Source organism: Centroberyx affinis, unplaced genomic scaffold (genome assembly GCF_046629955.1).
Source record: "Centroberyx affinis isolate AG114_WGS23_722 - 3 ecotype Tasmania unplaced genomic scaffold, CSIRO-AGI_Caff_v1 ptg001103l_1, whole genome shotgun sequence".
Lineage (NCBI taxonomy): Eukaryota > Metazoa > Chordata > Actinopteri > Beryciformes > Berycidae > Centroberyx > Centroberyx affinis.
In genome coordinates this window covers 130,081-156,106 of record NW_027279646.1, presented here as the reverse complement: position 1 = coordinate 156,106, position 26,026 = coordinate 130,081, and the positions used below count along the sequence as shown (strand labels likewise).

Genomic DNA, 26,026 nt, shown 5'->3' with positions numbered 1-26,026 from the left:
CAACATGCACAACAATTTAGGGTTAGAAAATTCCAGTATGATGTTTTATGAAGTTGGGTCATAGAGTAGAGAAAGTCTGTGAAAAGCCCTGACTCCAGCAGTTTCCATTCACACAATAATGTTAAATATTTCACGACTCTTTAACCACCCTGAATCAAAATTTGCCCACAAAAGAGGACATAAAATCACGTTGGCTGATCAAGCTTTATATTTCCTGACATGGTGATATTTTGTCATCATTTATTCGTGTTCTAATGCTGAGTGAGAATCGATACTCCGGAACGGTTGACTCATGTTTGTGCCCTGAGAAGTGCCCCGTCAGGGTTTGTACATCCCGTGGAAGGTGACAGGAATGGTGCACTCCACTTCTGCCCTGGCGATCTCTGACAGATCCTTGGCGTTGAGGATGAGGAGGTAACTTGGCCTCTGGGAACCGGGGGCAACCACGATGGTCAGCAGCACTCCTGTGTGCACAGAAGCAGTCTCGCTTAATAAAACCCCCTCGATTACCAGTAATTTACCTTAAATCCAGCTCTATTGCTGTATGTTTAGAAATAATGAATATCTATGATGCTGACGTACCATCATCCTCATCCACACCATCAGGAGTCTGCACAAACAACGGCTCTGAAGGGTAGGAGTCAGGCTCCTGCCAAACCCAGGTCTCCTTGGTCTTCACATTCAACTTGCAGATCTACACACAGGTGAACAAAAAAAATCAATCAAAGAGCCTATTATTTCCACATTTAATCACTGACCATTGAAGATATTTTATCAGCTTACCCTGTCAGGGATGAAATGGTTGAGACCCAGGCCGTAGGTGTATGTGTAATTCTTCCCTGCATACCTCTCATAGTTGATCTGAGGGAACTCAAAGGCTAAAAATAATGAGGAAATAAACAACAGCGATAAGCAAAGTGAAGACATTCCCAGCATCTATTAAAAACCACAGAGTCCAACATGAGTGTATAGGGTATATGTGAGTGAGTGGCATCTGTGAGTGCAGACTGGTGTGTTGGCACCTTGTCGGGGTCCAGAGAAAAGCACCTCAGGCTCCAGCCAGATCGTTCCATCAGAGTGCATCACCGCTGTGGCTGTGGTGTACGGCAGGCTGACCAGGTTCTTCCCCTGCTCCTCCTACATGAAGTCAGTGACAACAGAAGGAGAAAGAACATGAGACATGACATCCATGGGTGGCAACTGGAGTCCTGCCCACCCCCTTCCCGATGATTAAGACAGGTGACTCACCTTGTGGATGTCCAAAGGAATGACGTATCTGCGCACCTCCGGCTGGGGTGCCATCATGGCTGCCTTCTTCACCTCTTCCCAGTTGGCTCGCAGGTTGGCCAGCCACAGGTAGTTGTAAACAAACTCAAAACTACAAGGATGAAAAGATCATGAACAAGAGCAACATCCCCTGAAGTCACCAAATTAGCAGGTTTTCGAAAGGGAACTTTGAATACATGTCATGTATCTAATGATGGCATTTCAATTCCAATATTTAGCTCTTTGGTTTCGTACCCTTTCCATGCACACACATCCACAACAACAAAGCCTTGGTCCTCGTAAGTGTTGATGTGATGAAACAGGCCTATGGCTGCCGCCCTGAACTTGTGATCGATGTACTCTCCAGGGTCCTTTTTGGCGATGTGGAACCATGTCTGTAAAATGTACATTGAAACATATATAAGATATCATGGGATTACAGGAGAATTTCGGATGATAATGTGGGGGTTTGTACACTAACGTCACAAAAGATATCAACAGTGAACCGAGATCTCCTCTGAGTTCTTACCCCAAGGGTCTCGTTGGACTCGAAGCAGTCCATGTAGTTGGAGCCTCGGATGCTCCAGGCGCTCAAGAACTTCAGCAGGTTGATTTTCACGGGGGTCTCCACAAAGACAAAGTAGTTTTCTGACATGCCAAAGCTGAGATTGATGAGGAGAAAACGTCAAAACATGGATTATATGCGATAATTTACCACTCACAAAGACTACTGACACAACATATGGCAAGCTATATATCACACACCTGTGCACATAGGAGGGCTTGAACCTCTCAGCACTGGGGAACTGCACCACCACCTTGGACTTCTCAATGGGATCAGACTTATCTAAGGAGGAAGACAAAAACATATTGCGATATTTGAAACAGGTGTCAAGTTGTATGGCTTCTATTTGGCAATGAACAGTTTTAAATAATAAACACATCTTAACTTTATTTAGAACTGAATATTTTTTCCCAAGAAGCAAGGAAAATCATGGAGAATCATTTCAATATATTTTGAAATAAAGTGATTGTGCCTAATTATGCTGTATACTGAGAGAGCAATCCAGAAATCCAGAATCCAGAAAGACCCCTATAAAGAAAACTGCTTAAAAAAAATTGCATGATCATTGTAAAGGGTCAGCGTGGTTCTTCTAAGCCCAAAATGACCAAAACATGGTCAGCAATTGTGGATTATCATTCCTCAACACATTTCTGTAAAAAGTGGAACTGGGGGTCAAAAGCTTAAGTTTTTGCCCTAATTTAAAGGAGGGGCCACCGCTTCCTCTGTGCTCCATTGTACTGTTAAAGTGCCTGTGTATATTCATTTCTACATCTAGTAATACCAGCTCCAATCCCAACCTTTCTGTGTGGGTGGAATCCTGACAATGTTGTAGGCCAGTGTCGCTCCTTTCCCCATGCAGTTTCCAATGTTGAACACAGTTCCATCTCTCTCAATGTGGGGGTGGGCTGTCACTCCATTGATGTTGATATAGTTGCACATATCAACCTGAATTGGAATGAAAGGCATTATATTGTATGCACTTTTCACCCATGCAATAAATTATCTTATTACAAAGAAGCTTTAATAAATCAAAAAAGGGGGAAGAAAGTACAAAAAGTGGAAAAGTAAGACTAGTCTTTTATACTAGACTTAAAATGACACCTGTGTCAGCATAAATTATTAATTGTACTGATGTACCTTTTTCAGCGTTTCCAAGGTATCAGTGTTGACTTTAGTGATGTAGTTGGTTTCTGTTACAGCATAATAATCTTCACCAATGGGATAAACATTCACCAGGCAGTTGTCTGTCACCTCGACACCCTTGAAGTACGAGAAAAACCTGCACATCGAGAAAAAGGATCACACGTCCACATGAAGATGTTATACAAAGGTAATGACAACCAAAAACACAAGTGGAAATGTAAACTGACACAAGTCTTGCCATTTTAAAAAGCATGTGTATTCAGCAGTGTAATGAAAAAAGAAACCCAGGGTGGAATTGGGTGAATAAAGATGGCAGCATTCCGGTTTGATCTCATTACTTTTTAATTTCCATCCTACAGTGCAAAGTGTCCAAATGTTTAACTCCACTCATGCCATTTTGGATAGAGAGGAAGACACAGATCAAATACTGAGTCTGTGTTGCCCTGAGACTGCCATCTTTATGCACCTTTGACAGCCAATCATCATATTCACTGGTAACTAACCTGGAGAAAATGTTTTTACAGGGATCAGGATAAGCAAAGGTGCCAAACTCAGTGATCACCACGCGCTTCTCTGTGATGGCTCTCACATAGGCATCTGTTCTCACAAACCTAAATGTAGGAGAGAGGACAAAATTAAGAATGTCTTCCCAAAACACTCGGCTATACATCTTTTTTTGGGAAATGCCTGTGACTTGAAATTCATTAATTCAAAAACTCACATGATTCTATCCTCAAACTATTTTGTAGGCAAAAGTCTTAAGATGCTTTTACTAATAATAGATCGAATACAAGGCTAAGTGTTTAATCTCTAGAAATCACAATCTAACCTCCCTCAGTCTGCATAAGAGTCTGCATAATACCTGTAACAAACTAACACTTGTCACTCACTCCTAATGCAACAAATAAGCATTTGGCCTTACTTTCGAAAGTAGGTGACCTGCCCGTTCTTGAAGTCGAATTTGTGCATGAGGGCCTGGCCGTCAAAGAGGTGATAGAAGGGCTCATCTCCAACCTCAAAAAGGCCAGGTCCCAAACGGAGAAGACTTCCCTTCAGAAATGAAGGAATCCTGCCTGTAGAGCACCAACACAAACATAAATCAGAGAATGTTTTTTTGAACTTTTGTAAAGATGCATTAAAGTATCAGAGCCTACTTTAGATGCTCATTTTGTGTTCTCTGCCCGTAATGTCTTGTACAGCAAAGAAAGTATGAGACTCTATCTAAGGCTAAGTTTCCTGGACAGGGAACAATACAATCATACATACAGAAAAATAAAGGTATGAACTGGTTCTTATTCCTTTGTTATTGGATGGTGGGTGATGGCATAAATGCCAAACCCCTCCACAGTATATATTGTGCGATTTTTTCATATCCAGGACCCCTAATTTAGTCCACATTAGAGCCACGGACCCCCATTTGATGAGGTCTTTTCTCTTGGACCCAATTTTTCATTGTTAGATCTGATTTTGTCCAGAACTCCATGACTATCTGTATTGTAGAGAGATAGTGAAACTATCACTTAAATAGTCATTCTTCCACGTTCCCTAACTGTGTTAACTTTTTAAAGTTTAACAATTCATCAATTTACTGGGGACCCCCTGGAACCCCCCCAAGGACCCCTGATGGTCCCCAGACCCCACGTTGAGAACCACTGTTCTATGGCATGGATGGAGAACCATTTTTCAGCACCTTTATTTTTCTGTGTGTAGACTACAGCATGAATGCCAAAGAAGTGATGGCCTGAGGTGTATGGCATATTTCTGTCTGAAAGATGCCAACAAACCTGTGACTGTTGCTGGAAGTGCCTCAGAAAGCTCTTCACATGTCTCAAAAATCTTCCTGTAGCCGCCAGCTGGGTGTTCAAATCTGTTACAGCCAAAAAGTAAAGAGATCTACTGATATTCCAGTCAAGTGAGTTGAACTTGAAGAAACGTTACAGCCAGTGAGTTTCATTTATTAGTTTAAAACCTGTATTTTCAACAGGTCATGCAGTTCAAGTTCTCTCAACGTGGCTTGGGTTAGGGTTAGAATTTGACATGACCTTTTAAATCCTTCAAGAGCATTAAGTATTCAGCTGCAAATGCAACATTCAAATCACTGTGTAAGTCACAGGATCAAGTAAAGGAAATCTCTATACCAAGATCTAAACACCAGTCCAGTTTAATTCAGCGTAATTCATAATAACAGCTTTAGAAATTATGAATTTCATTTTCCCATAATGGCAAAACTTGTCACTCTGCATGCAATCTTTCAAAATGTGGTCCTCCAGTATAAGATAAAATTGAATTAGAAATAGTTGAAATTCATCATAAACTCACCGGCTGACCATGGTTCCTCCTTGTTGTGGGAACACACAAAACAACTGTGGTCACTTCTGAGCTGGAAGTCTCTGATGTCCCAGTGGATTTAGGGTATTTATACATGTAGTCCCCCTCACAGTCACTGCTCTCAGTGCCGTAAACCGTTCTCCTGGCCAATCATGTTGCACCGTGAACAAGAATCCCATTGTGCCAATATCCTTTACTAAGTGACTCAATGGCCACCCTTCTGAGAACGGATTTATTGCAGGGAATATTTCACAAAATTAGAACTCTGTGTTGCAAATGTGTTGCAATAGTGCATGTGATTTTTCAATCGTTTCAATTGTTTGCATTTATCCCAGTAAGATATAGGCTAGTTAGGGTGACTTGCACAGAGGTACTGTATATTTTATAGTATTTATGCAATATGTAGGGCATAAAATACCTAAAAACATGAGGCAAGTTTGAATGACAACATAAAGGAATGTGGACCCAAGATGAATAATCCAGAATGTGTGCCATCCACTTGAATTGCCGATATAAACTGATAGCCTGGTTTCCACATGTAAATTGCCTACTGGGACTCTTAATGACCTGAAGGTAGCCTCTTTCAGAATATTTCAGCCAAGTATTACTAGATTTATTTTTAGGTGAAAATAGGCACTGTGAAATAATCAATAGCAGCAATATTTGTTTGTTTATTTGTGAAATAAATAACACATAGTAACAATGCCAGGATCAAGTGAACCTTCATTAGCTTTCGACTGAGCATGCCAACATTCAGTTTATTTCAGTCAGCCCTCTGTTCACTGTTCATTGTATAGGATGATGACGGTTATGCATTGGATGACATGTGCCAATTTGTTCTTTGGTCTGAAACACAGCGTGCCTTAAATTGCTTGTCTCAACGCAACCATAATCCAGGTGTGGGGATTACGCTCGCCATGGGTTGAAGACAAGAGCTCTATTGTTTCTCAGTCTCCTGGGAAAAAGCACCATTAGTAGAGGGTTCAGTTGTGTCAGTAGGCTACCAAGGCTGTGATGTAAAACACGTTGGGTTGTTAAACCTGTGATGGACCGTATATAACTAATATCATACAACATTTCTGTGATATACTCTATTGTCTGGAAAAATTAATCTTTTCACTTTGCCCCCCCCCCCCTCCATATGCCAAAGTGAAGCATCTGCTACAGAACAGTGCTCAGTGAGGCTGATAGGGATTCAATGCCTTGCTCAAGGACACCTCAGCAGGGCGAGTGTTTGCTGTCACAGGGGATCAAGTCGAACCCAGGCCATCTGATCGAAGGACAGATGGCCTAACCCTGCTGTCCGAAAAAACAAGTCTGATGCTCTAACTTTTCGGCCACCATTATTTCTTGTACAGTAGTAGCTACAATCGTGCATTTTAGAGGAACTTTTAGGTATCACTCCAATATTCAGTTACTCTGGGAAACAAGCCTAATATAGGCTGATGATGCGGGTACACAATAACCACACAAGAATGGATGATTTTCTCTGATAAAATGTAGGCTACACAATTTCTAAGTGCAGTGGTCTTCAGAGGAAAAGAATTACAGCAGGACCAAAGTTGAAAACTTTGTGGTTTGACCCTGTCAGAGTATCTCTCTCCACAACAACAACAACAACAACAACATGTTGAGGAAGACCGAAACAAAATGGATTAACGTTTTCCACACACACACACACACACACACACACACACACACACACACACACACACACACACACACACACACACACACACACAAAAAGCAGGTTTCCTCATAATTATTAACGTAATCCATCTTTGATCTAATTTGGGAACAGCACTGTTAGCCTACATGTTCAGACACTCTGAAATCTGTGACCCCAATCTTGCAAACGATAATTTTCCCGGGTCAAGCAAGCTTGCCAGCATCCAACACAAAACCAAATATCTGTGATGGGAAAGTTTTGGACAGAAGAAACACTTCCTATGTAACTTATGGTACACCTAAGATAACTGCAGTAGACTTTGATGATGTTGTTAACTCGTCCCTGGCAAGCCAAAGTAACATATAGACACAAAGAACAAGATAACCAATTGTTAGTAAATTATTGCTGTGTAGGTCTATGTACACTATTCTTATTTATTTCAAGCAGAAAAGGGGGCGGGCGACCTCTGCTGGTTATTTATTGCCTGTGTGACTGTCATGAGTAAGCCTGGTATTCATTATGGTAATGTAGTCCATGCTATAGCAAAGTAATAACCTTTTGAGTTAATGTTTCATAATTTGCATTATATCAATGTTATTTAGATCATTTTGTGGTACAGCTGCAGAGCTCAATACGCATGCGTACCTCGGTCGGGAATTACCCAACATGGCGGCGAAATGCAACAGTCTGTCTTTATAGTGTACCAGCTAGCCACCTAACTATTTTCTTTCAGTTTGATGTAATTCAGCATCCATGAGAGCTAGTGGACACAGCTCAGGCGTCATTGAAGTTCAGCGGTCAACGTTAGTGTTATTGTTTTAGCTGTTTTAGTCGGGAAAATGAATTACTCCACAAAGGTAGTCCAAGTGACGAATGTGTCTCCAAGCACAACATCCGAGCAGATGAGAATGCTCTTCGGTTTTCTTGGGACCATCGAAGAGCTGAAGTTGTTTCCACCAGAGTAAGTTAAACGTTAAGTTAACTAGCAATTTACGAGATAATATTAATGTAATCACAGACTGTGCTTTGTGATACGTTTACTATTTTGATGCGACGGAAACACAAGCCTTGCACTGCTAACATGCTAGCCAGAATTGTAGCTAACTCAAATTCAGTCAACCGACCTTGCATTTATGTTTTTGTGATGATGTCGTTAACATTACCCAAGCTAGCTGTTATTTATGTCTAGGCAAAAAACACACACACACACGCAAACTTTAATGTAACTCGTGAAGCATGGACTTAATTCTTGATGCGTAATACAAACAGCCGTTAAAACATCTTGATGTATCCCGAACATGGCTACACTTCATTCACTGTAAGCCTGCTATTATGAGCTGAAAATCAATTAGGAAGCTCTGTGTCAAATAATCAAATGGTGGATTATTCAGAGACATAAAAATACCCATAATGGTTATTTTCAAGCAATGTGACAGTGTCACCAGAGGGTATCCAAGTTCACTGTGAATATTGGTGCGTTGTCACTATACATTGCAAATGTTTCAAATCCACAACTCTGTTCAAGGCAAAGCAGAGCAAAACACATAAGTGTCATGAGTGGATTGCACCTGACTGTCAAAGGAGAAAATAAAGCAAAGTGCCACAATTCTGATGGCCATTTGCATATTCAGCTTTGTTTAATATAATATCCTTATTTCCCCGATAGTGATTCTCCTATGCCAGTGACATCGCGGGTGTGCTTTGTGAAGTTCCAGGAGCCAGAGTCTGTCGGAGTATCGCAACACTTGACCAACACCGTCTTTGTGGACAGAGCGCTGATTGTGGTCCCGTTTGCTGAAGGTTGGTGTCACAGTCATTCCCATGTATGAGTGGGAGCCATTGATGATCGAATGCCGTATTTCTTGAATAGTGGGGGTGTCAGTGAACATGTAAAGGAGTTAAAAGGCTTTTGACTGTCCCACTTGTGAATTGAGCAAGTCAGTTCACATTGGTCAGTTCACAATATGAGCTTATTTAGCTAATTTTGTGAATGTCGTCATTAATGCCACTCCCTCTCGTTGTCTATTTCCCATGGAAGAAGTGTTGAAAGCAGACCTCTCAACTCAGATTCTTGGTATACTGTGGTAGTGCAATCCATATCCTTCTTACAACTCAAATGCAACACTCTTGATGTATTGGATGTAACTTCATTGGGAAAGTACATATCAAAATGTAGAACAATTGTTTGTTGTGTGTTCAGAAAGCACAGTATACCAAAGTCTGCTGTACGGCCTAGGATTTGAACATTCCCAAGCTGTGGGCGCTGCAGACACCTCAAAGTTCAGAAATAAAGTTGTGTAAACACTTAACCATGCATTTTATTTTCTCCCCCATATTGGACTATCCTCTGTTAAACTTCTCTCTGTTATTTGTGTGTGTGTGATTTTTGTAGTGGAGAAGGCAAAAGCAGCCCCCTCGTTGATGGCTGAAAGTGGTCCTCTGCCTGCCAACAGGGGATTGTAGACATTTGCAAAGGCCAGCAAGCATTCAAGCCCCACCCCTCTCTTTTTGTGTCCTCTATTCTTTCTCTTCTTTCTTTCTCTCTCTCTTTCTTTCTTTCTCATTTTCTCTTTTTCTAGGTATTTTAGTGGATGGTATGAAATAGGTCAGATATCAGAGGCGCAGTCTTTAAAATAGTGCTCAGTCTGCACTATTTTGCAACACCCTTGAACGCTGCTCAGCCATCCATTTGATGGCTGAAGTTTTGTTTCCTGAGAAAGCATAAATTGACTGTAGAAATAAGAAAGCTTTGCAAGCCAATCAGTCATTGGGGTCCAGCGGCAAAAAGCATAATGGTAACGCAAAAGGCTATGCAGCAAGAGAGGGTGTTCATAATGAGTTGTCTTATGGACAAGCTGATATAACTTGGTTTCAATCCAAATGGTAAGAGGAAGACACACAGCATTTAGGCCAAACCAAGCCCAGCTAGTCTACACTGCACACACTAACTTGCAGAATTCACCTTAGCTGAGAAGCATCAACTCATTTTGGGACGTAACAAGGAAAACACTGGTCACAAACAAGAATTCATTTGAGTCCTGCTAAAAATACTCTCTCCCAAATGAATGTCTTATTTGTTAATTATACTGCATTTTGTCATCAGTTGTCTTAGATACCCACCCGACATGACACAATGTTAGTACAATACTCTCTCTTTAACAGTGGTCTTTTTTGTTGTTGTGTTTTACAGTTCTTTTTCCTGGCTCAGCCAGTCCTGTATACCAGGCCCTGCTGAAAATACCACCCAACAGTTTTGTCTCCTGCAGCAAATTCTCTCTCCAGTGTGCCCTTTTTTAAATGTTGTCATTGTTGTGTGTCCGTATTTAGGCTGTGTGTTTTGTGAAAGAATTGTTTCATTAGGGGTGGATTAATTTTGATTTTGTTTTGGGAGATTGAGGTGTTCTTTTTTTCATTTTGGGCCATTTTTATGTAATCATAAGGCAGATTGCGAATAAAGGTAATTATTTTTTGATTGGACATATTGTCAAATTAAATCAATAAGCCTCTGCATTGGTTAGGTTAATTGATGCAGTGACAGGTAAGGTTACTAGAAGATTAATGTACAGCAGACACCTGAATTCTGTGATTGTCAATAAGTGTATACCACTATATCCTCTTGACATTTGTGTTTTTGATAAGTAGAAACTGATAGCCTGTATAGTGTTCTTGCCAAATCCCTGAAATTCTCTTTGTTCTGTGTATCTCGATTTTTCTCTGTGTGCTTTTAGTAGCGAAGCCGCCAACGTGAGTCGCTTGTTTCAGTAAACGTCTATATGAAAATTGAGGGCACACCCAACTGGAGAAGCAGCTGTGCTTGCTAACGTTTGGTTCATGACTTAAAAAACATGTTCAGGTGATATATTCTTGGCAGTGTTCATTGGAGTAGTGTGATGTATTCCAGCAATAGTTATGCCACTGCAATGATTAAATGAATTAAGGGAACTCTTCTCAGATCTAGAAGGTAACCATGTTGAGATGAACTTAATTTGAAGAAATGAAGTGTGATGTCTCTTTCTTTTTTTCTTCTCCAACATGTCTACTCTGTAGTTGATGTTTGTGTGCACATTATCTTCCTCTACTAATGCCTGTTTTGTTTTCCTGTAGGCTCTATTCCAGATGAGGCTAAGGCTTTGTCACTGCTGGCGCCAGCAAATGCTGTTGCAGGAATTCTGCCAGGAGGAGGACTTCTTCCAACACCCAATCCGATGCCCAATCCACCAGTGAGATTTCAAGTTTGCTATTTGTTACAAATTCTCTGAGCGTGAGAAAACATATCAGCTAGCTGTGTCCCAGTACTGATAAGTATCACAGTACTTGACTTGAGAAACAGCACCATAGAGCACTTTTCCTGAACTGATATGTCATTTTGTGGCGTTTCATGTCTCATTTATTATTGTCATTTTGTCTAAAATTTACCCTCACAAATACCCACCCTTCACTAATTTAATAATTTAATAATCAAGTGTTATTTTTTAGGTCATTTAGTATTTTTTGTGTGGTAGTGTTTTAGAAAACCAAAACTGTGATACTTGGGTGTATCAGCACAAAAGTCAAAGTGGTGAAATAGTGATATCATCACTAACATGAGCAGATAAACACTTGTAACCTGTGCTCCAGGAAGAACGTATGAGGCTGGCATAAGAGGTCCTTATCATGCTCATAGGTGTTTATTTTTATTGCAGATGGGAGGGAACCCTTTTGGTGGTCCCAACATGGATGCAATGGCTGCGTTTGGATTCCCTGGACCCAATATGAATCCCCAGGTGAGAGGTTTTCTTCAATGACAACAGTATTTTTTTCCACAACCTACACAGTTGAATATATATTTGATAGGATAATGAGAGTGATTTATATTTTTAACTCATTCTCACCATCTCCTTACAGGCTGCTGATCAGCTGTTGAAGTTCATGACAGATCCAAAGTAAGTCACTGTGAAGGAGCTCTCCAGACCTGGGCAGAATAGTGGTTGAATCCATTTTAAATATTTGAAAAAATGCATGTGTTGCTTTCTTATGTTTGTAGTAATGATTTTGCTTTTGAGGCTATTTTAGTTACATTTTTTTCCCCGAGGTCTGGAGCTGTCCCATAGTCTAGTGTACCAATTATTGTACTGCAAACCATTTATGGTGATGTATGGCTCAATGTTTAGGGGCTTTATTCCCACCACTAGGGCAACATATACTAAAACGTATACACTCATAGCACTGTTAGGTGCATAGGATACCAAATTTTATTCGCACTGGGATATCTTTGTTTACTGATAAATGTCCCTTTCTTCAGACTGAATCCCATGGCTGCAGGCATGAATTTGAATCCAGGCCTGAAGGCTGACTCGTCTAACAAAGAGATCGAAGAGGCCATGAAGAGAGTCAGAGAGGCCCAGTCTCTCATCTCAGCTGCCATTGAGCCTGGAAGTGAGTGGACAAAGCTTTGGACGATTTTCCTGTCAAATAAGTTGACTTTGAAGTGTAACACAATGTCTTGTTTGCTTGTAAGACGGGCCTTGATAGTGTGTACCTTGACAATACTAAACAATGTCTATTTTTGTTGTGCTGCAGATAAAGAGAGCAAAAAGAAGCACTCCCGATCCCGGTCCAGGTCCAGGAGGAGGAGGTCCAGATCGCGTTCAAGACACAGGTGATCATCCACTGTTGATGATGTGAACAGTTGAGATGGAGAAGCTTTGTGTGTGTTGGGAACGGAGTTAACTGGTCTGTCTGTGTGATTGCAGGCGATCCAGGAGCAGATCAAGGCGACGATCGGCCTCCAGAAGCAGGAGGCGCTCCAAAAGCCCACGTAGGAGAAGGTCCCATTCCAGAGACCGAACCAGACGATCTCAAAGCAAATCCAGGTGGGTATCGGTGCAAAGGCCAAACCGTGGGTTGATTAGCAGATTTCATAGCCCTAGATAAAAGCTTATGTGATTAACAGCTGAAAGCGCTGCTCTGAGATTTTAAAATGTCATTCACAGAGAAAAAAAGAAAGAAGATTCAGGGCGACGAAGATCCAAAACGCCACCGAAAAGCTACAGCACAGCCAGGAGGTCTCGCAGCGTGAGCCGGTGAGTACAGCTTGGGTCCCAGTGTGCTCAGGTGGAAGGCAGTTGTATGCACATGTGTTTCTCTGCTCTTTGTTTTCAAATCAGGCTATTAACTTGTTTGTGTCCTATTCTGCCATACAGGAGACGCAGGAGAAGTCGGACTGGCAGCCGATCTCCTAAAAAGTCCCCTAAGAGGAGAAGCTCCAGGTCTCCATCTCCTCGAAGGTCAGTCCTTTGATATGAAATATTTATGTGGACATCGCTGTCAGGTTATCACTGCATGTGCATACTGCCACCCTGAAGGCGTAAAATTGTTCAAACATTGATTACATTCTATTTTTGGGTCTCTCCACTCTCTTTAGACACAAGAAGGAGAAGAAGAGGGACAAGGAAAGGGAGAGGGAACGCAGGAGTGACAAAGACCGCAGTCGCGAGGAACGGGAGCGCTCCACCAGCAAGAAGAAGAGAAGTAAAGACAAAGAAAGAGAGAGGGAGAGGAAATCTGATGGAGAGAAAGGAGATGTAAAGGTTGGCAGCTAACACAATTTAGATCCCATATATTCTCTGTACATTCTTCCTTTTTTATGCGCTGTGAGCGCTGCTGTTTTGACGTAAGCCAAGACAGTATATCTGGGAAAGTGTAATATGAAACTCTAATATGTCAGCTGCCATGGGTGTCCTTAACAGATCACCAGGGATTATGATGAAGAAGAGCAAGGCTATGACAGCGAGAAAGAGAGGGAGGACAGGAAGGATTCTGACGACTCCGCCTTGTCCCCCCGTTCGGTAGAAGGTAACGGCATGGTGCGACCAATGAAACAGGCCAAGGTTAACGGTGCTGATGATCACCATGAAGAGGACATGGACGTCAGCGACTGAGTGTGCCATCCTGCTTCGTGCCTCACCTAATAGGCACCATGCTTCAACCCGCATTATCCCTCCATTTTGTTTGTGAACATGTATTATGTAATTGAATTTTTTTTTCCCCCCTCTCGGGTAAATCTCAAATGTGAAGTGTGCTTGAAATGTATTGATGTTTCTCACAAAAGGCTAGTCTACTCTTTGGCAATTGTACAATGCAGGACTGTTTGTCACTTTTTGAATAGGGTGTGCCTGATGATACTGACATTTATCTTGGTTCTTCACATTACTTTAACCTACCCATTTCCCCCCCTCTCCTCCACAAATGTAATCTATCACAACTGGAAATAGGTTTGCGTTATGCTTTTATTTTCTTTGAGCTTGTGTTGTCAATTTTTCTGTCGCTCTTTCACATACTCTGTATCCCTTTATTTGTTGATGTATATTGAGTATTGTGGTGCGGTGCTGCAACCTCTTTCCCCACCTTCTCAAAGCGCAGTTGCTAGATCTAATGCTTGTCATTTGAAAGTTTGGAATGTTTTATCAGTGATTTCTTTTATATAATAAAGCCTATTTGGGGAAACGGTTCTTTTAGTATTTGAATTTTTGGTTCTGCACGAGTATCTTATGCATACCTCCTCAGGTATGTGGAAGCCTCATTCAGTACTTGCACAGAAACGGTTGAAACGTGGTGCTGGTGCTTTATTTAAAGGGATGTCAAGTAGGTAAAGTTGCAATACATATTAGCTGAAGCCAGAGACATCTCAAGGTGTCAAATTACTTCCCATCTTGACGGTTTTGGGATATCCTGCAATATCAATTTCACAGCTTAATTTCTCTCCTTGGTTCAAAAAATTAAACTGTAAAATGAGAAATTATATGCAGACTATCAAGGAGAGAGCTTGAAAGCACTAAAGGTGTTTGAAAATGTTAGTGTTACAATTTTCATTTTTCTTTTCCTTAGCAGTGTAGATGGCAAGACGTCTGCAGGTATATAACAAATGTTTGGGGAATATAGCTTAAAGATGTATAGGTGAGCCAACAGAGCCATAGCATGCGTTAAATATACTTAATATCAGTGCAGTATTAAACTAGAACAGTTTTCCTGATATCCCATCTGGGTTTACACACACACAAACATACAAACGACCCTCGATACAGTACAATTATTCACTCATACAACATAGAATTCATACAACACGACAAACAAATGGAGACAGCCAGGAGGTAACATGAGCTAACCTGAAAACACAGGAGATTGCACCCTGCACTGGAAAAAAAGGCTTGGTTATCGAACTGTAAGAATGTCGTTTTATGCCAAACTTTCTCTCAGCTGGTTAAAAAAAACATTCTTAAGTACAGGAAATGTATTGCTACACAGTGTTAACTCCTTTGAGTGTATATTGTACATCATTTAGACATGAATATTAAGCTCATTTCAATGATATAGCTATATTTCAAGACATTTCTTTAGTCATTTATCGTGAATTATTTACAGATGACAATGTCAGTGCAGTTTCAAGAGAACTCGGATGCAATGAGAAAGGCATTGATCAGTCCTCAGAGAGCAGGGAGTAGACTAGATGTAGTTAACTTATTCGAACAAAGCCGTAGAGTCCAAGCTGCGTCTTCTGACAACTTTTCACAGGAGAGGACAGCAGCACAGAGAAGTGGATGAACTGCTCAGCTGGTGAACAGCAAGCAAAATGAAAGCCATTACTATCATTTCATAAAATGATGAATCTTAATATGGTATGATGCACTGTAACATCTGTTTGCATTGATCTGCTTTGGATCCATCTACAAAATGAACAATAACTGGTCAAGAGATCAGTTCCCTTTTTAACAGATCACATATATAGGAATAAAACAACACTGGATTCCTCATTTTTGTTTTTTGTTTTTTTTCAACTTATTAGCTGGTCATTTCCTCTTGCAGAGTACATCTCTGTCAGTTCTATGCAGCTGGGACTTGTAAGTGCTTACAATATATGCTAGCTAGGTCAGAGGTCTGGGAAGCGACTGGGATCTTCTTTGTATTCAGCAGGGATGGAGAAAATGGACTCTTCGAATTCATCGTAGCGGAATTCCTGGAAGGTGACAGTTGCTGTGATGGTGGGGAAGACCGGGATGTCTGAGGAGGAGAACACAAAGAAGAAAACAGTTTATTTTGCGGTTGTTTCCTTCAAGCACACTCACAAGAAACACAATTTGTAGGTTCATATAATTCCACACATACCGAGTTTGACTGGAAACCCAGGAGGAAGTTTCATCTGAACAAATTCTCTGAGCTTGTTGAAGTGCTTGAACGGGGCTATGACCTCCAACACATTTAGTAATCTGGAAGCAGAGGAAAGAACAGTGAGTGCCTCAACTATTTTCTTTCACAATCATAGTCAGATACACACAAATAAGCTTACAAAAACTCCTCAACAAGAACAAAATAATCCCAACTGCAATATGAGATGTTGAGTGAGGAAAGTGATCCCCAGATAGGGGCGTGTGTGCCTGCTTAGCCTGATTAGATTTGTATCGTGATACATGGGTTACGGCGGTTTTCACTTCTGGACCTCGGGACCCAGAGTAATGATGGTTTTCCATCCCAGGTGTAAATCAGCGCCTGATTAGATGGCTAGAATGAAAACTAGCGGGGCGCTGGGTCCCGAGGACCAGGATTGAAAACCACTGGGTTACAATATAGTAAAATGAATCTTGTTGAGAGTGGATCTGCTGCAATACAAAACAGTTTCACCACATTGGTAGCATTGGTCATGTTTTGACATATAATTGAGTTAAATTTACCATTTTAAGATTAATAAGTATAGAGTATGTCTTTAGCACTACATAAGAAAAAAGGAACAAAAAACAATCACATTAACAAACCATCAGCGACAATAAAGGGAATACTTTTATTGCTGGCTTCATTAAGGCTCATCCAGCAGAACAGATATAGTAATAAACTATGTAATTTAGTTTATTGTTTATTGCTATATCTATATAGCAGTTATATTTTATAGTGCAGTAACATCCTCCATCACAGGCTAAAAGAAAGAAGTACCTCATGTCTTGCTCTTCCCCTTGAATCATACCTCCTCTCCTACTCACTGTAACATGCTTTTATCTTGGACAAAAGTCCTTTTTACCTCTTTCCTTGTATCTTATTTCTCTTATTTGTTTTCCTTGAACTTCTCCCTTACATGACCATGATGTGCTTACAAAACAGGCAAAACATGGATGAAAATGTTCAAATTGTTGGTGAGGTCACTGGAGGGGGACTTAAAGATGACACTGAAGGTTGCAGTATAGCAACATTTCAGATGAGAGAAAAAAAAACAAACATACTGTGTGGGAGAGTTACATCGTATTCACTTATTTCTAAGACAACACATTGTTCTTGGCTGTGTTTCAATGTCCTTCATATGATGACCTGAGAAATGTACTTTATTATAGCAATAATACTCAAGAACTCTTTACAGTGGTTATGAGTATGACTGTGATACAATAGGTACGGGACACAGCCGTCCTCAAAAGGTATTATGGCTTTTTTTTACAACAGTTATCAGCGTCAAGTATACATACTGTGTGAAAAGTTTTCTTCAAAGAGGTATACATGCCCAATAATAAAAAACAGGAGTAAACAAAAGAGATCATTAACTAATTCCCTGGTTGCCCCAAGAGTTGAGATTGCAACCAATAAAGTATGACTAAACATGCATCATGGGAATTATCACCATGGTTCGAATGTGTCTTTGACCAATTATATTGCTTGACTGAAACATTGTATAAAGCAAAATGACTTATTTCTGCTCATTTCTTTTGGTTATATTATTATGAAAGACTTGATATATGTTTCAGAAAAGCTGGATTCTATGTGGAACACTATCTGTCAAGCATGGGAAAAACAGAAAAGTACTTGGTAAAGGAATGTGTTTGTATACACAAAGTGCAACGTGATATATGTGTCTTGTGAGCCCAGGCTGACTGGGCAACTAGAGTGCATGACACTGAAATATAATCAATCAAACAATGTAAAAAAAAAAAAAGACTACATTCAGTGAAGTCTGTTCCAGTCCAAGGAAAGCCTTGTTAAGTTTCAAGCCGTGTTGCGATTTACTCTTTATCCATATATATTTTGACATTACAATTCCATTTCCATCACCAGACGGTCAGATTGCTTGTGCAGGTGGCAAACCAGCAGGAGGGAAGGATATACCGACTTCAAACAGCAAAGCTACAGCTGACATGGAGGGTAGTACAAGAAAAAAATGTGACTAGTAGAGATGTATAGTAATGCAAAACTCTGAAACTTTGTCACATGGTGGAGCAGTTGATCTTTTAATTACCTAATCCGTGGCTGTCTCATGGAATCAGTGCAGCCTTACTCTGTCCACCTGGCCCAATTACCTGATCTGAAACATTTGATCTCTACACCACTACTTTTCCAAGATCCCAAGTGTATCCAAACTTCAAGCAAGATCAGTCTCTGCAGAAAGCTTTGTAAATAGATCTAAGGAAGAAGGAATGTACATACGACTCGATGCCTAGAGGGAAATCCTGGCTCATGGCTACAGTAGCTTTGAAGTTCTTCTTGCTTTCCTTGCACACAAGCTCTCTCCCAAGATGAGGTGGCCTGAAGGTGGGAAGAAAGGCAGACAAACACACAAAGACATTGCTTTTTTTTTTTCAAATCCTTGGAGCTTCACATGGATTTAGGACTCAGCATTTCTTGTAACCACCATAAATAAACTTTAAATTATGTCCAAGACTGATGAAATCGTAGAAAACAGAAGATGCCTACTTTCCGTGCTCTGCAGTGATGTACTCTTCCCAAGAAATTGTGTTGGGAGCTGGGGCTGTGAGGGATTGCCTTCTTACAGGCTGGGGACAAAAAAAAAAACCCACTGTGTCAATTTCGTTATCACACTCATCATCAGAGCATCGTTAAATATTTACCACTGATGGATCAAGCCAAGACACTGAATTCTTCCAAATCTCCAACTCACCTCAAAGTTCTGTTCGCTGATGCTGCCTCCTTTACTCAAGCTCTCCATGATGGCTTTGTTCCTCAAGATGTCCTCTTCACTTAGGTGCTCTCGCCGTTTCCTGGACTCCAGCACCAGACCGTTCACTGCATAGAAGTCAGCCAGGAAGTTCCCAACCCTCTCCTGTACAGAAAACAACAAAATGTTAAGAGAAGGTTAATCCCGCTTGCCCCATCTCGTTTAGAGTGCTGCAGCCCCTTCCAGCTTGTTCAAAACGCAGCAAGGATTTTAACTAGTGTCAAATGAAGAGACCGTATCATCACATGAAGCATTTATACACTGGTAACCAGCTGAATTTAGAGTTGATTTTCAGATTTTATTGATCTCGTTTAAAGCACGGCTAGGTCTAGCCCCTAGCTATATTGCAAACCTCTTAATCCCCCATGTGCCGTAGCGCAGCCTAATATCCTTGGGCAGTGTAAGTTCAAGACGTTAAGAAGCAGTTCACCTCAAAATGAACAGTCTGCCATTAACCCACCAAACACAGTGAGGCAATTAGGTAAATATAGGCCTTTTGGACCCACAGTGTAGTCGTTTGGCTAGAAAACACCTGGATTATTCTGCACAAGCCATTTAGAGAAATTTGATGGATATTTTATGACTTTTTGGAGCTCTAAACAACAAAAGCCCTATTCACTTAAATTGTTGGGGAGGAAGCTGAGATGAAACTGCAGGGGCTAACCTGCTGTGTCTGTGGCTGTTGTACAAACCTCAGTGGGATGAATGACTACATAATGACAGACAATAACCCCTGCCTGAGGAATTTAGGCTGGCTAATTGAGTATCATCTTTTAAATCACCTCTTAAAAACACACTTTTATAGACTTGCTTTTATGTAATGTTTTCATTTTACCACTATAATTACTACTATTTATTTATATTGTTTTAACCACTTCTTTTGAATGTGTTTACCAATTTTTATCTCCATTTTATATGCTTTAGTACTCCTTGTTTCATGCCTTTTTGTAAAGTACTCTGCTTTTACATAAGTGCTATACAGATACAAGTTATTGTTTACTACTCTTGTTTATTACTGTTGAACTTGACTACCTGTCTGTGAGTAATCTGTTCACGATTTTTCATCACATGAAGTCTAGTGAGTGCACCTTTTTCTGTCCAACACAAATATCATGGAGGTCTTACAGTTTTGTCCTCTCTGAAGAGCCATCCGATCTGACTACGGGAGAAAGTGATAGACTTGGTAGACAGAGTGGCGGAGTAGACGTCACTGCTCATCAGAATATCCACCTCTTCTTCGGTCTCCATCTCTGACTCCTTTGGGCAAAAACACTGACAGTTAGCCTTTGCTATCCATATTTAACACCCGACAACACAACGCGATATAGAGATTCCACTCACTCACCTCATGGTGTATTCTTTGGTACACTTTTGCTTCATTGTCCAGGACCACGAAAGACTGGGAGGGTGTAGCATCTCCATTGAAAATGAAGCTAAGATCTCCGCGCTGACACTTCATATCAGTGAAGTCTATGAGAGTGGTGTCGAGTCTAAATCAAGAGAGAGAAGGGAGGAGAAGGTGAAGATATTCATGTTCTATTTTTTTTTAGCATATCTAAAAGAGGCCCTAGACCTGGAAATAGAACAGTTGCTGATTTAAGCGCTGGGTGAAATAGATGGATTCTCTGAACAAGTGCAACAGTGTGGAGAACAGCTTGACAAGTATTTGAAGCATTACCTGATATTGATTCCCTGCTTGTAGATCTTACAAGCATCAGATGGCAACATCCGGGACAACAAAGGCACTACGAAACAGAAGAGAGCCTGAATAAATTCAACTGTGGTTGAATAACAGCACCATATTGCTTAAATGTTTTGCACTGACAACAGAGAGAAGAGTCAATTATCTTTAACAAAACAACAGCAGACCCATGAAATGACTTTGGAGCACTCAGCAAAGTGACTTCAGATGAGATTATAGCAACAAAACATTGTAATAAGGACATAAAAACACTTCTTTATTGGTGTGAAACATCTAAACTCACCCCAGCTCTGAAAATCCCAATGCAGCTCCAGATAAAAGTCACCAAGCTATGGAGAAAAATACAAACAGTTCTAATTAAAGGATTTGACTGATGTGTTGTAACCTGATGGGTGAAAGGCACTGCACCGAACCACAAGGTTTTCAAATCGTGCTACTCAGCAATTACTCTGCATAAGGAAGGACAAATTTATGCATTCTGCCCACCTTACAGTAGTGTTTTATACATTAGTGAATACAGTAGGCGGTAGTCATTTATGCAAATGAAAGCCTGAGGGGATTTTACACAAAGGACAGAAGGTTCAGTTAGAGGATCCAAGCAGTGATACAGAACAATACTAGGTGAGAACTAAAGCTTAGTGTGGCAGAGGAATCCATGAAGTCAGTGTGATCCTTACCTCTCTGAGAGCTTTTAGTAGTTTCGGCCTCTTATCCTCCACACTCTCTCTGGACTGCTGCTTTAACTTCCGCAGTATTGCTGTGACTGAGGATATGAGAAGGAGGGAGAAACAACTCAAATTAGATATCTAGTTTGTGTGAGTTACAAAAGTGCTCAGTCAGGTTTCCACAGTGTTATTTTTACTTATATAAACACGTCAAGAGTAATCAGTGTTTATCCATGCTACTGTGCTGCAGCCAATTTCTGTACACAAGGAAGACTCCATATTACAGTTGATGCAATCCATAAGTAATCACTTAAAAATAGCAAATGGATAGCTACGAGATCACCACAATGAATGACAATTGAGAGCCACATATCTCAGATATACTCAAGATAACTTGACCAGGGGGGAAATATTGGACTGGGAATGGAAGGGACTGAGAGAAGTGCTGACAAAGCACTCGCTGCAGGGGCGACTCGGCACTGCACATTGGATATGGACAACCAGTGAGCGTGGTGCTGTCGCACTGTGCACACGTGTGAGTGCGAAAAGAGAGTGATGACGACGCTGGCAACAATCTGCAGTATATTGCAAAAACCTGTAAACCATCCATTTTATATAAGTACACATCATTCCCTATTTGCCAGTAGGTCCATCTCACTAACTGACAGCCTCCTAGCCTCCAGCTACTGTGCCACTGGAGTTTTGACTTGTCTTTGCATGTCCTTGGTAATAGTGTGAATGTGGCCAACCTCCTCTTCGCCTCCCTGCCTCCCCATCACCCCTCACTGTGATGTGACCTTCCCTAGCTAAACCCCTGGTCCCAGTCCCAAGCCAGCCTGCCTCCCACAGCAGGCGTGGAGAGTGGAGACGCATACTAACAAGGCTGAGGGTCATTTCTTTAACTGCTAACATGCCCCAGCCTACATCATAGAAAGTATAAGAGGAGGATGTGAATAATTCCCACAATTAGGTTATCTAGTAAGGATAATAGCAGTAATAACTAGTCAGAAAAAAAGCAAAAACCATTAAATATACCTGGTCTGTTACAGTCAAGAAAGAGAATAAAAGCAGCAATCAGTCAACTATAAAATCTACATCACATCTAAAAATAAAACACACAATAATGAATTCAGCCCATAGCCATTAGCTGATGCCTTTCACATGTCATTTGACCGATCTAAAAGCAGTAGCATCATTAAGCAGGGTAGAGACCGAGTGGTAAGCTCAGGGCTTCCTAACACTAAGCCATCGTTCAGGCTGCATTCCAGCCCATCTGGATGACGAGAGCTCAGAGAAAATCCCCACCTTTAGCTTTTTAGCTTGACCAACCTTCAGACAGCAATCACAAGCAGACTATAAAAACAATAAAATTACTCATGACAAGTCCTTCAAACAATCAAGGGCAGGAGATGACTAAATATACTGTGCTTTCAGAAAGTATTTAACCACCTTTACATTTTCCACATTTTGTGGTGTTTATACCATGTCCTTGAGGTGTCTCTACAACTTGATTGGAGTCCAACTGTGGTCAATTCAATGAATTGGACATGATTTAGAATCAAACACATATGTCTATATAAAGGTCCCACAGATCACAGCAGAAAAGTGGAAAGTGGAAGTGGAAAAAATGGGAGAAAATCTGTCCAGAGTCCAGAGGTGCCAAGCCAATACAGGGGCATCCAAAAAGACTCAAATCTGTAATTGCTGCCAGATGTGCTTCTAAAAAAGTACTAACTCATCAATGACTTGAATACTTATTTTAATGAGATTTCTGTATTTTTAATAAATTTGCAAAAAAAAAAAAAGAAAATCCACAAACATCATATTTTTACTTTGTCATTATGGGGAATTTTGGATTCAGGCTGCAACACAACAAAATGCAGAACAAGTCAAGAAAGTCAAGACTTTCTGAAGGCAACGTAAAGCTCCAGTCTAGCCTAAGCTAAGTTGAAAAACAAATTGGAAAAACTTGGTTGTTCTGAAAGTGCAGGGGGTGTCAACATATGATACCAACAACAATGAAAAATATAGACCTGTGTATTCACAAGTCAACACATCCAACTGAGAAAACTTGGTATTAAAGATTAAAAAAATGATAGGGACTGAACAACAATTAGTGATAGCCAAAGGACAGATATTCAATGCCCAGCAGAAAAATAAATGTTCAAACAACTTACTCATCTGCCTGTCACCATAGCTGATCGCTTCTGCAAGAGGGCTCCATCCTTGTGCATTCTTTATCTTTACAGGTGCATTATGGGCCAGAAGTAGGAGGGCACATTCTGAAACAAAAAACACACACACTTTAGAATGGCTTCTCATAAAGAAATATGTGATGATTATATTATTACTACACTGTATATAATCACTCTGGAAAGTTTGTTTCCCAGGTTGGTCTGACTTACAAGCCCATTTTGGGGTTCCTTGTTTTTACCTTCTGTATACATTAATGGTTGTAATCATTTCTTGCATGTTCAATTTTGCTTTTTTCCTCCAACTGATCAGCAAGGTATATATATATATAAAGAAATACTATGAAAAAAATAGAATTATTTTGTGCACATTTTCTGTTAATATTTCAAAACCTGTTATGACTCACTGGATAGAGTCTGACTAAAAGATGTCAATGTTTTAATAGACTACTGATCTTAATAAAATAAACTTAGTACACCTCATTCATTATGCTCAGCATCAGCAACATCATCAGCAGCTAGTACTTGACATCATTCTGTATAGCAAAGTAAGGTGTCTCTGTCCCTCATAAATGAGATGCATCTCAGCCAGAGCAATCAGTAATCCCAGTGGATTTCTCCCATCAGCCAAACTGCTGACATCTTGTATGATACCAACACTGCAGAGGTCAGACAGGACAAGGCGAGAGCAGCAGTAGCACAGAGGGTATACCCAAACAAGGAAGAAGGACTGACAGAGCTGTAAAATGTGCAGTTTATGTGGATGCCAGAAACCACTTCTAATAAAGTCACATTATGACAGACAGATGCAAGGCAGGGGAGCACAGCAGATTTAGTGTAATTTCCTGGGCTCAAACAGAGATTGGTAGATTAAATGTCTGAGAAGCCAATCCGAAAAGCTTTTTGATCATTTAGTTAATCCCATGTGTTACAATAGGCTGTTGGGCCATAGGACTTTCAAATGTGATGTTAACAGTCTGCTTCAAACAAGTTCAAAACATTTCATTACAGCTCAATTTTACCTTTGTGGCCCAGCATCACAGCTAGATGAAGAGGTGTGTTTCCTGAAAAGAGAAACAAGGAAGGAAATGTCCTTAATACAAATAAAGAATATTAATACAACAGATTTGCAACAATTTGACGAATGGGGTCAGAGCTTCCGAAGACATATCATGTATTTACACTACTTATAAATTTGTTCTGGAAAAAAAACAAGTCAAGTAAGTAAACACCAGACAACTCACCATGTACATCCTTCTGAGAGATGCTATGGGTCCTGATGAGAGAAGAGAGCCGACGCACATCTCCCTTGAACACGCATTCATGCACTGGGAACTCCAAGTCCTCATTGGTTAGGATTATTGGGTTCTTGTTGTTATCATCGACAATGGTGCCAATTGAATTGGCATTTATGTTGTTTGCATTGATGTTTGACAGCTGTTGCTGCTGGAGCGCCAAAGGTTTTATTGATTTTTGAAAAGCCTTGTTTGATTTAAAAGTGTTACTGGTACCGTTAGGGATAGTCCCGTTTGAAGACTCATCGTAAGTGTCCATTATATCGTCATTTTTGTTTGGTTTGTTGTGGTCTTTTCGCATGGTGCGTATCTTCTCCCCCGTCATGACTGACTACCAAGATAACTAATAACTACGTTAAGCAGGCTGGCAAAGATATGCTATATAAACGTAGGAGCTAGTAAGCGTTAACGTAGCAGTATTCGCAGTTGTGACTTTTTAAAGCTACTTAGCTAGCACACTTCAAGCTATCATAGATGCCTATTCGTAGCTGGTCGCTATCTGGTAATCAAATACACCTGCTCCGTAGCTCCTCACCCAACGTTAGCTGCTAGCAAACGTTAGCCAACAATAAAAATGAATATGGTGGGTGCGGTGTTGAAAACAGAAAATAGGACTAAACAATCATAGAACACACTCACACACAATAAATTAACATTCAAATAAGAATGCAAACGAACAGTAAATGACTACATCGTTGTCTCTACCAGTGCTCCTTGAATATAGGTTTCAAAATGGTACCGATTCCGTTTGCTTTGCGGCAAAATTCAGGCGAATGCTACTAAAAGCCAGCTAACAACCGAGCTAGCAAGCTACGACTAGCCTCGCGAGATTGTATAACTATCCCTGCTGTAGCGGTCCGCCCAAAGGGTTTTTAAGCCCTCAACGCTGTCTTACAGACGAGGGGCGACGCCATGTTAATTTAGATAACTCCTCCCCTCAAACACGGAAGATGAGCACGCCCAAATGTGTCCTTCGCTCTCAGGCTGCTGAAGAAATGTACACTCTGTATGATTGCAAAGACTAATGCAAATCCATTGTATTAATTCCACATACCTTATATTTACACCAAAACCCAACTTTGAACATGCTATGCTTGGAGACAGCTGTGTGGACCTGCTAGTGCATTGTTTTTGGACTTCGATGGTAGCCAAGGATTGTCATTAATGAATGGGATGTTTGAACACGAGGAGGTTCATAAGGGGGTCTGCTGGTCTGATCTGAAATCCCAAATGAATAGT

At 40.6% G+C, this 26,026-nt stretch overlaps 3 protein-coding genes across 6 annotated transcripts; 1 reads left to right on the top strand and 2 right to left on the bottom strand.

Annotated features, from left to right (window-relative positions):
- LOC139647715 (retinoid isomerohydrolase) lies at positions 1-5,350 on the bottom strand. Of its 2 annotated transcripts, none has more exons than XM_071523673.1 (14): positions 5,294-5,350; positions 4,759-4,841; positions 3,897-4,047; positions 3,478-3,585; positions 2,969-3,110; positions 2,629-2,776; positions 2,032-2,113; positions 1,796-1,928; positions 1,522-1,661; positions 1,249-1,378; positions 1,023-1,137; positions 784-878; positions 583-694; positions 1-464 (listed from the first exon to the last, which is right to left on the bottom strand). In XM_071523673.1, the coding sequence occupies exons 1-14, from the start codon at positions 5,302-5,304 to the stop codon at positions 319-321; spliced, it is 1,596 nt and encodes a 531-aa protein (XP_071379774.1). In that variant the 5' UTR covers positions 5,305-5,350; the 3' UTR covers positions 1-318. The 2 variants fall into 2 exon arrangements, with proteins under 2 accessions (XP_071379774.1, XP_071379776.1); XM_071523675.1 differs by having other exon boundaries at positions 3,897-4,043; positions 4,755-4,841; positions 5,294-5,304.
- A 2,294-nt stretch (positions 5,351-7,644) lies between these two features.
- On the top strand, positions 7,645-14,462 carry LOC139647702 (serine/arginine-rich splicing factor 11-like). Of its 2 annotated transcripts, none has more exons than XM_071523655.1 (12): positions 7,645-7,932; positions 8,638-8,771; positions 11,076-11,191; positions 11,654-11,747; positions 11,857-11,893; positions 12,253-12,386; positions 12,531-12,609; positions 12,704-12,823; positions 12,944-13,033; positions 13,154-13,237; positions 13,375-13,540; positions 13,700-14,462. In XM_071523655.1, exons 1-12 carry the CDS (start codon positions 7,811-7,813, stop codon positions 13,889-13,891), a joined length of 1,368 nt encoding a protein of 455 aa, XP_071379756.1. In that variant the 5' UTR covers positions 7,645-7,810; the 3' UTR covers positions 13,892-14,462. The 2 variants fall into 2 exon arrangements, with proteins under 2 accessions (XP_071379756.1, XP_071379755.1); XM_071523654.1 differs by having other exon boundaries at positions 11,654-11,734; positions 11,856-11,893; positions 13,700-14,460.
- A 174-nt stretch (positions 14,463-14,636) lies between these two features.
- LOC139647701 (ankyrin repeat domain-containing protein 13C-like) lies at positions 14,637-25,571 on the bottom strand. 2 transcript variants are annotated; one of them, XM_071523653.1, is made up of 14 exons: positions 24,737-25,571; positions 24,515-24,556; positions 23,478-23,582; positions 21,313-21,398; positions 20,919-20,964; positions 20,612-20,678; positions 20,279-20,423; positions 20,059-20,190; positions 18,877-19,038; positions 18,672-18,751; positions 18,405-18,503; positions 16,113-16,213; positions 15,860-16,007; positions 14,637-15,560 (listed from the first exon to the last, which is right to left on the bottom strand). In XM_071523653.1, the coding sequence occupies exons 1-13, from the start codon at positions 25,110-25,112 to the stop codon at positions 15,877-15,879; spliced, it is 1,572 nt and encodes a 523-aa protein (XP_071379754.1). In that variant the 5' UTR covers positions 25,113-25,571; the 3' UTR covers positions 14,637-15,560; positions 15,860-15,876. The 2 variants fall into 2 exon arrangements, with proteins under 2 accessions (XP_071379754.1, XP_071379753.1); XM_071523652.1 differs by having other exon boundaries at positions 14,637-16,007.
- Positions 25,572-26,026: the final 455 nt, after the last annotated feature.